We start from the raw sequence: 10,218 nt of genomic DNA, 5'->3' as shown, positions 1-10,218 counted from the left end.
TAATGTCACCAATTGGGCAGACAGACACCCGGGGGGTCACCGAGTGATCAGCCACTGCGCCGGAGAAGATGCCACGGTAAGGACCCCTGCCCAGCCCCGCCCGGGCCGCCCCCGGCTCCCTCTGCCAGCTCCCCCCCTCTCCCCACCTCTCTGCCACCTGCTCCGCACCCAGCTCGGCTCCTTTCGCCGCCTCCAGGAGCGAAAAGCTTGCTCCAAAAACCGCTGCCGCTCCTCGGCCGGCGGCTGCGAGCCGTGGGCAGCGGCTGGAGGATCGGTTTGGTGGGGATCGCTCGGCTCCGCTGGAAAAGCCGCTGGTTTTGTCTTTTGTCTCTTGGGAGCTCGGGGATTCGCCAGCGAGGTGTCCCCACGTCTCCCCTTCTGCTGCGGAGTCACGGCAGCCACGCACCAGAAAGGGTTAAAGCCAGCCTGGGTTTCAGACTTGCTTCTGTGAGGAGGGTGAGCTTGAGGCTTGAAAACAAGGAGCTTTTTAGGTTTTTTTTTTTTCCTCTGGAGAGAGCTCTCTAGAGAATTTAGCTCCAGGTTTCGGCAGGAGAGCAAAAAGAAACCCCTTTGCTGCTTGCTACAGCTGCCCCTGCACTTCCTAGCTTGGGCTCAGCCACCTCTCGTGTTTCAGCAACTTAAAAAACCCACCCAAAAAAACCTTGAAAAAGGAACATGTTGCCTCAGGGATCGTTTTTCTGCCGTTTCCCTCAAAGCCACCTTCTTCAGCAGCCCATCCAGGGAGCCCGTTCTCTCCGCAGGGCACCAGCCCAGAGTTAATAAAATTGGAATAATAATAATAAAATTCCCTCAGAGCTTTCCCGAATATGTGCATGGGAAGCAGCAGGAGAGCCCGAGCTCCAGCGTTAACCGTTCACCTCCCACGGCTCTTAACACCTTAGCCAGGAGGAGGCTTTCTGTGAGGCAGAATTAACTGGGAAGATTTCCTTAACCTTTCCTTCCCACCCGTCCCCATTTGGTTATTTTCCATGCTTTTCCTCAAAGCACTGAGAGGTGATTCAGTGTTCCTTCCCCCTTGCAATAAATCCTCTGAATGAATAGCTTCCTCCCTCAGAAAGATGGACCAGGTTTTACTTTCAGCTGCTTAAATGCAGGCCTGCTCAAAACGGAGGAATTTGCCTCCTGTTCCCAAGAATTTAACTCCAATGTCTCCACGAGAAACCAGAAAGCATCTGCTGTTGCATTTCTCTTGAATCCTTACGAGGGAGACTGAACCACAGGTCTGTGGTTCTGCTGCTGGTCCTCCACCCACCTCCCCAGCACACACCACATCCCACTCTGCTCAGAGCACGCTCCGTGAAGACATGGTCTTCAGAATCCTCTGAAATTCTCCCTCGCTGCTCTGAGCACTAAAAAGGAGTTGGCACCTGGTTTCCAGCTTCCCTGTAGTGAAGAACATTTTCCTGCCCCAAAAAAATCTCTTGTTCAGGGTGAGAAAGCCTTTGCCATGGCCCTGTCCAGGCTTACCTAACAAGTTGCATTCTGTCTGTCAAGGTATCACAACTGGAAGAGTTTGGGAGGTGGAAAAGGCAAAGATAAAAATTCAGTTTAAGATGTTTACGTTGCTAGTTCCATCTTTCTTGGATTCCCCTTTGCACACCACATGTAGGTAGGACCTCCAGCCCAGCCAACATGCACCAAAGGAACCTCAGTGCCTTGTCCATTTAGCTTGGGCCAACCCTCTAGAGGATCACATGTACCCAGCCACCACAAGCTGCCCACAGACACACTCCCTGAGCTCCACATCTGTGCCAGGCCACTCTAAAGATACTCTGCTTGGAGATGTGAGAGCTCCTTCATCTGGGGATGCTCACAATTCAGCTGGGAACCTTCCATGATGGTTATGTCCACCGTCCTCATCTCGTGGCACTCAGGTTAGGAGTGTCCAGGCTGAGTTAGGCACCAATTTCCCAAACAGGCACTAACAACAGTCATTCATTTTAGGCTTTAACGTGATGAGACAGCACACTAGCCTGGGACAACCTGTTCTGCCATCACCTCATGCACAGTTGCCTTCAGAAAATGAAGGCAAGGGCACTCAGGGGCACCTTGCAGTCTCTCTGCTTCAGAGGTGTTCAAGGATGTGAAAGAACATCCTTGTGCTGACTGCAGTAAGCACTTCAAATGCTCAGGCGTGGCTCATACCTCAATAATACAAAGTCTTTTTTCAGCAGAAGCAGCTGGAGTAATTCCCACTTGTCCAGTTCCAGTAAGACACTTCAGCTTATTTGGCCAGTAGACCAGAAAGTTGAGAGGTCAGGTGTAAATATCACATGGCACTTACCAGGGGCTGTCTTCTGCCTTTTGCTTCTTATCTCCTCTAGTACAGAACCGAGGAGAATTCCAAAATTCAGGTAGTGTCTTCCATTGGGGACCTGCTAGTAAAGGAGATGTGTGAGACAGAGCTAACACAAAAGCCATCCTTCCATCACCAGAGCCTTCTGGCTGATGGTGGTGAGAGTGTTCAGGAGATGTTCTCCCTCCTGCTTGGAGGCTCAACTGAAAAAGCCCCTTCTGTACAGAGACCAGTGATATAAATGGCTTATCACATCTCAGTGAGGGTAAAACGTGCCTGCTGCAAGTATTTCCTTCATGGTGTGGGCTTGTGACAGCAGCCAAGTGGAAGATGGGTAGAGTAGCTCTGAGTAACAACAGTGTTTTGACACGAGGGATGACATTTCTGACCAGCTCCAACCTTTATCCTTCATCCCATCCAGAGAGAAGTGAAGGTGTGAAGTTCAGAGGCAGAGGAGGACTCTCCCTGGAAAAGCCATGACAACACATTTGTAGGCATGTTCAGAAAACAGACAGGCTACTGGCAGGGAGCCCCAGGGAGACAAAAATCCCTTTTGGGTGCTCAGGCAGGAGCTGGTGTTCTGAACCACCCCCCAGTGAATACAACAGCAGTCAGCAAGGTCTCCAGCACAGTGATCAGGCTGTACCTGATCAGACCTCCAGAGACTTTTTGTCCCTATTAGTTTAAATAATATTGAGTCAACATGTCTTAATGCTTCTTATGTGTCCACCTTCTCCCTCTTCCCCTTTCCTCACCTTTTTTTTTGCCCCCAAATTGCAAAGCAGTCAGCTCTTTGCTTCCCCACTCATTCTGCTCTCCCCTCTTTCACACCATCCACAAGTTGTCCCAGGCAAGGAGACCAGCAACCACACCTAAAATTTCAGTGACATATTTGTGGGTCCAAGAGCTGAAATTACTGTTGGCCCTTGTAGAATCATCCCCTCTTGTAGAAGGGAGGGGACAGTGGTTCCTAACCTCAGCTGGGCTGTGAAGGTAACACCAGAGAGGCTGAAGTTATGGCAAAGCAAATCAAATTCCTCCAAGCAGACAAAATAATTTGGGACAAATCTTTGCACGGGAAGCTCCAAACTGTCTCCAGCACAAGGCTCCAGAAACCCCTTTGCTGGCCCTAGAGTTTCACCTTCATTCTGGCACCAGTAAAGTACCATCAGAGGCTGACTTGGTGGAGTTGGAAAGCACTGGTCTGCTGCTGGGACCAGTTCTACCAGTGGTGGCATCCTCAGGGGTGGACAGTTTGATCCAGACTTGCCCCTGTGGCTCAGATCACCTTTCACACTCCCTCCTTCCCTGCCCCCCACAGCAGAACCTGGGGGCAGGAGCTCAATCCAAACTCTTGGAATCGGGTGCCACTTTCTATTGATTTGGGTGGACTTTGGGACCAAGGTTGTTGGCTGGTATTTTTTGACCATTTCTGATGGACATCAGCTCCCAGAAGGGTCACCTGGACACAGTGGGCACTTTTCCAGCCTGCCCTTTCAGTTTAGAGCCAGAGGTGAGATCTTAGTTGGTCCTGTCGTTAGGCAGTGGGTCAAAGGTGGAAAGGCTGAAGTGTTGAACTCCTGACTTCTCTTTTTTGGCTGGTTTTTTTTCTGTACCAGTCATAGCACTTCATGGAACTACATCTATACAGCTCTTCTAGGTGATTTTTCTAGAGTTCATTTCAGTTCTGTGCAGTAAGACGGAGTAAGAATTTGTGATCTTGGTCAACTTTCTGTCCCTACCACTATCTTCAGAGTTAAAATTCAAGCCATGTCATGTGAAAGGAGGGGTGTGAAACATCTCACTGCTAGCAACAGATCAAACAGATGCTCCCAGCAGGTGTCTGTAGGACACAGGTAGACAAAAACATGTGGAAAGGGGAAGGAGTACAGAAAAAGAAGAGCCAGGCAAACTGATGAATGCCAAGATTAAAAAGAACCTATGAACAAGGCATTGTCCTTCCAGTTAGAAGTTGTCTTGAAAATATGGGAGAAAATTAACAAAAAAAAAGGATTAATGGGCCTTTTATAGGGTCAAGGAGCCACATATCACAGCATGAAGTCCTATCAAGTGCATAGATAATTATCAGCTCTTCAAGACAAACTCCTTAGCACACTTCAGAGCAATGAAAGAAGCTGCTTTTTGGTGCACATCTTGCTTTGAATGGGATCCTAGTCACTGCAAAGCTTGACAGCAAGCTTAAAGTTCTGGTATACAACTGCAATTTTTGGTTTTGTTCCTTTCTAGGACTTTTTTCTTGGACTTGAGGTTGAATTGCTTATACAGAGAAATATGGCTCTAGAATCAAGAGTTATGGTGGCATTCCACTGCTCATCTTGAACAAAAAGAGAAAGGTCATCTCCCAGATGAGGAGTCACCACTTTTCCCTCAGCTGTGTTGGTGCTGAGGTCTAAATCTTTGGGCAAAACACCCAGGAATAGTTTTGGGAGCTGCAGTTATGTCCAGGTTCACTCACCTCCTTTCTTAAACCTCCTCTGGGCAGCAGACTTCCGAAGGGTATTTATATCCCAGTGGGGATTTGCACAAATTCCTCTCTGCCTACCTTCTAAAGGAATTAACAGGATTTAGGTCTTTAGTTGCTGAGAAAAAAATTTCTCGAGGTGCCTTTCACCATATGGCTCCACAGCATCCCAGATCTCAATGTTTGCTTGCTACTAGGTGAAGAAAATGCCTCAGCCTCTAGTAGAAGCCCTGCACTTGAACAGTGACAGAGGTGGAAGGGAGTCTGGTACCTCTCTTTCACAGTAATGAGGGGATAACAGTGCTGGGGGTGGATGGGAATGACACAACGAGTAGGAAACAACAGCTTACCCCTTGATCTCACCCAGTTGCTCCTCTTCCCTCCCCAGGATGCGTTCCAGGCCTTCCACATCAATCCCACCTTGGTGAGAAAGTTTCTCAAGCCATTACTTATTGGAGAGCTTGCTCCAGGGGAACCCAGCCAGGACCGAGATAAAAACGTGAGTGTTTGTGTGGGAGCTGGGGTTTATCTGGGCTATGTCCCACCTCTTTTTCCCTCTCCAGATGTTCTCCAGGTGAGAGGCAGGCAGATTGTAAAGGTCTCTTCACTACAGGCAGCTTCAGAGAGGGAGAAAAGTTCTCAGTGACCAGACATCTCCATCTAGCCACGTGTGCATCCCAGTATAGATGAAATTGTGTCTGGGAGAGAGCTGACACATCTGGACTGCCTGTAGGAGCCTTTCCTGTCCCACAGAGCCACCCACAGCTCGGCCTGTGGTGCTCATGCCCCATTTCCAGCAGCCCATTCCAGGTGCCCAGGCTGGACTGATCCCATCCTGAAGGGAAATGGGAACTGAGACGTGTGGACTGGGAAATGTGCAGCAGCTCTTGTGAGGTGGCCCTTCTGCTGTTCCTCCCCAAGCTCTAACACACGGCGGCGCTTGCCTGTCACGGGGCAAGGAGAGGAGGGGGCAAAGAACTCTGAGAAGATGTCCAAGCCAGTTGCTCAACACCTCAGAAAGATTCCCTGTTTGCTCTGCAGCTCCCTTTGATGGATTAACTCCCAGGGAAATATTTCCTGGAGACTCAGGAGTGGCTTATCCTGCTGAGCTCTGGAGAGCAGCCACATTCGTGCCAGGCGTGCCACGAGCAGGAGGCACCTGTGGGTGTAGTGAACCAGCTGTCTCATTGCAGGGGCTGTTCTTGAGGAGCAGCAACCCAGCAAGTACCTTTTCCACCCGCTCAGCACCCTGAGGGCAGCTCAGTATCCCTCCCAGACAGTCCTTTCATCCATTATTCAGGCCCCGTGCGTGGCTCTCGCCACGAAACTCAATCCTGCCCTGTTGTTTGTGACTGGCCATGGTTAGGATCTGTCTGTATCACTCACAATAGAAGGGACCATCTTAACCCACGTTGACCCAGGAACGTTCTTCATGAATGACTTCACAGCAGCTGACCCACATATTAAACAGACAACGGGTGCTCTGGTAGTGGGTGCTCACCATCAGAGCTCTGGAATTATGTGTCAGAGGACAGAATTATCTCCTTCTCCAGCTGCCTCTTTAAGAGTCCTAAAGCTCATTCAGATGAGAGGCATCACCTGATGTGACTCTCAACAGGGCCAGGTAGTGCTGCTGATTCACAGCAGCAGGCTTGAGTTCCTCTCCTAGCTGAAGGTGGCAAAGGTCAGGACGTGGGCTCACAGCAGCCAGGACATTTATGGGTGGGAAAGTGCTCTGAAAAGCTAAAATACAGGGTGAATATGGGGGCAGGACCTTCCTTGCTTCGGGACTAGCCAACCAATGCAAGAAGCAGCCAGGGTCCTTGGTATGGAACTGGGCCTTCCTCCCTCAGCCACTTACAAGCACTTACAAGCTTCGTGCTCTGTTCTTTCATGTCTGTTTTGCAGTCCCAGCTGGTGGAGGATTTCAGGACCCTGAGGAAGACAGCAGAGGAGATGAACTTGTTCAGAGCAAGTCCTTTGTTCTTCTCTCTTTATTTGGGCCATATTATCGCGATGGAGGTTCTGGCTTGGTTGATGGTTTACTACTTTGGTACTGGCTGGATCACAACCCTGATCCTTTCCTGCATCCTTACAACTTCCCAGGTGAGCAGCAGTAGGCATAGAGCACCCTGGCTACACAAATCACTCAGGCAAAGGCCAATGTGCTCTGAACTTCACGTGTTACGTTAATTCCCAGTGCAAAATACTCACAGCAATGAAAAAGATTCACAACGTACCTGCCACTGTGGTGCCTTCTGGCCTCCCCTACCCACTGCTGATTGTGGCTCACATTTTTCTCACCTCTTTGGCCTTTTCTTCCACATGTTGGTGGACTTGATAGTGTTCATTTTATGGTTGGACTTGATCTTCTTTACGAGCCTAAATGATTCTATGTTCCCCTACAGAACAAAACCAAAGATCTTCACCTTCTCACTTTGGTCAACTCCCTCACAACTTGCCTTCCATCTCCATTTCCTTTTTGTGCTTAACTCTGATTTCAAACAGCTTCCTAACTACTTGATTTCCCTTCATCCCAGGCCCAGGCAGGGTGGCTGCAACATGATTTTGGCCACCTCTCTGTCTTCAAGAAGTCTTCCTGGAACCACATCGTTCACAAGTTCATCATTGGACACATGAAGGTAAAGGATGCTGTGGACCTAGGGGACTATGGAAACCACTGCAGTCACTTGGACTATGTTAGGAGTAGGAAACTGCAGCTCTAGGACTTTGCACAATGAGCAGGTGCACAGAGGAGAAGTTGGTGCACAGAGGAGAAGTTAGTGCCCATTGCACACGGAGCTGTTGGGCAGAAGAGATGAGACAAGCTTCAGTGAAACCACATCCATTTACAGCAGCTGAGGATAAAGCTTCTGAAATTGCATAAACCCCAATTTTAAGATCCTGCCATATTTGCACCATGCACCCCACTAAGAGAAAATATTTTTCAGATGTCCCATCCTGCTACATCCCATCCAATCGAGATGCCTTCAAAAATTCTGTCCTAGATAAGGTCTAGTGCAGTCCAGACATTTCAGCATCCACTTGCAGGAGGAACTTCCAGGGGGTGGGACTTGGCTTTGCCCATCCTCCCAAACCCACTTTGGTTCCTCACAGACACAGGCAGCAGAGGGGAACCAGTAAGGCAGAAAGGGGGTTCAGTGGTGGACTTGGCTGTGCTGTGTTAATGGTTGGGCTCCATGATCTTAAAGACCTTTTCCAACCTAAATCTTAAAGATGATTTTAAAGACCTTAAAAAGATTCCAGGATTCAGCTACTAATAACAACTTCACTTGTGGGAAGCCACGGTGACTCTTTCAGAGTATCTTTATTCCCTCTTCTTTGAATGTGGGTGATCCATGGGGAGGGCAAACCAGCAGTCTCCTAGCAACTGCCAGCTTGGCTGCTTCCTGCTTATTGCTGTTGCAAAAGCAAGTAACACTTGGGCCATAATCTGAGTTGGTTTAGTTTGTAGAAATGAATGGATACTCCTACTACTGGAAGAACTTTCTTTTCCATGGATTAACTTATTCTTCTTTCTCTCTCTCTTTCTATTAATCTTATTCTTCTATCTGCCCAGGGTGCTTCTGCAAACTGGTGGAACCATCGTCACTTCCAACACCATGCCAAGCCCAACATATTCAAGAAGGACCCAGATGTGAACATGCTACACATTTTTGTCCTTGGAGATACACAGCCTGTTGAGGTAAGGTCAAAGTGGGTAAAGGATGGAAAACTATTGTCTGAAAGGTCTTCAGAGAAGGCTTGTGCAAAAGCAGGAGCTGGCTGGTGCTGGTAGACGTGACTTACACAGTCAAGATTTCCAGGAATGCTAAAAAAGGAAATGCTTCTCCAGGGATTTCAGCTGTTTATGTTGTCTGACAGGAGTTTGGCCATCACACCCTCCCAAACTTTGGGCTGGAGGGCAAGACTGATGATATAATTCTCTATCCATTTCCTATACTGACCACAGGAGAAAGTGTTTCGGGGTAGCTTGGGAAAAGCAATGAAGATGGGATTGGAAAGAAAGTAGAAAGCCATTAAAAAAACCCCCAACTTCATCCTTCTGGCTTGAAATAATAACACAAGGGGAAAATATGGTGTTCCTCAGTGCTTAATGAAGAACATTTCAAAGCTGATCTTCCATTTCCACAGAAAATATCTTCTAATACTAGCCAGCCCAGATGTGCCCCAGATAATCTCTCCAAGGTCCTTTCTGCTGAAGCCTTTGCCATGCAGCTGAGGGGATATTGGTTGCATAAGCAATACTTTCTTACTTTCTTACATTAATTATGTCCTGGCTTGTTGCACAGGGAAGAACAGACTATGTTAAGGGATTTTAATCCAATCTGGCCTTCTAGAGCCAAAATATTTACTGCCTACTGCATAAAAACCTACACAGGGGACTTAAGCCATGCACCATACTTGGTCTTTTTTCACAAGGGAACAAGGATTTCTAGTTTTAAAACAAAAAAACCCCACCAAACCAAAGAAAACAAACCAAAAAGCACCTGCAGCAGGTACAGCAACAGGGGAATACAACATGAAGAAGGTGATGGTTTCTCAGCCAGCTTTTACACTAGTGAGAAGGTAACTCCAGGGACATGTAGGGGACATACATAGTGGTATCTGGACATGTAGAGAGAATGTCTTGCACACACAGAGAATTTTCCAGAGGCAGAAGGGCTCTTACATATGACTGAAATGAAAACCTCCTCCTGGGGCATAAAAAAGCCATTCTCTAGAAGCTGTAAATCAGGATCATACTCTTAAATGTGTGGGTGCAACCCACTGGAGGATCTTGATAACTGGGTTTAAAAGCAGGCCATGGTTCTACCACGAAAAGGAAAAACTAGGAATGTAAATATTTACAACAGCTAGGAACACTGGGTCTCCTTCCTACAAAATACCTGAATGTTAGGCCAGCATCAGTCTATGCCATTGCTCTTTCTCACTGTGTGTAACCCTTTCTCCAGATGATGCTGAGCACACAGCCCTGCAGAGCTCAGAGCAGAGTGAAAGGTGTGGTTGATTTGTTGGTGCTGCAGGACTTACCTTCATTGGGAGCTAAGCAAAAATACAAGTTCACAGCCATCCAGATTCTCTGTGGAGAGTCTCATTCCTAGAGGTCAAAAAAAAAGACATTTCTGCATAGCTCTAGATACTTCACCATGGAATTTACACTGAGCTCAGTTATGAAGTCAAGATACTTAACCAGAACAAAACACTTTTCACCTGGTGGTGGGAATTTAGTCAAAACTCCCTAGTCAATAAAGAAAGAACTATTGCAAAGAATCTTCTTTTACATGTGTCATAACCCAAGCCTGAGTTTCTCCTCTGTGTCCTGCAGTATGGCAAGAAGAAGCTGAAGTACCTGCCTTACAACCACCAGCACGAGTACTTCTTCCTCAGTGAGTAT

General features: G+C 47.9%; 1 protein-coding gene across 1 annotated transcript in view; it reads left to right on the top strand.

Moving 5' to 3' along the window:
* Positions 1-4: 4 nt before the first annotated feature.
* The window catches only part of LOC103779901 (fatty acid desaturase 2-like), a gene marked incomplete at its 5' end in the record, with an annotated part of 16,596 nt that continues 6,382 nt past the window's right edge, over positions 5-10,218 (top strand). The window contains 6 exons of the mRNA XM_008947546.1: positions 5-76; positions 5,188-5,298; positions 6,708-6,905; positions 7,340-7,441; positions 8,380-8,505; positions 10,150-10,210. Of these exons, the coding sequence (XP_008945794.1) occupies positions 5-76; positions 5,188-5,298; positions 6,708-6,905; positions 7,340-7,441; positions 8,380-8,505; positions 10,150-10,210 (670 nt within the window). The remainder of the gene's footprint in view (positions 77-5,187; positions 5,299-6,707; positions 6,906-7,339; positions 7,442-8,379; positions 8,506-10,149; positions 10,211-10,218) is intronic.

Source organism: Merops nubicus, unplaced genomic scaffold, assembly GCF_000691845.1.
Source record: "Merops nubicus isolate BGI_N331 unplaced genomic scaffold, ASM69184v1 scaffold2979, whole genome shotgun sequence".
Taxonomy (NCBI): Eukaryota; Metazoa; Chordata; class Aves; order Coraciiformes; family Meropidae; genus Merops; species Merops nubicus.
The sequence above is the reverse complement of the archived record's forward strand: the minus strand, read 5'-3'. Positions and strand labels throughout refer to the sequence as shown.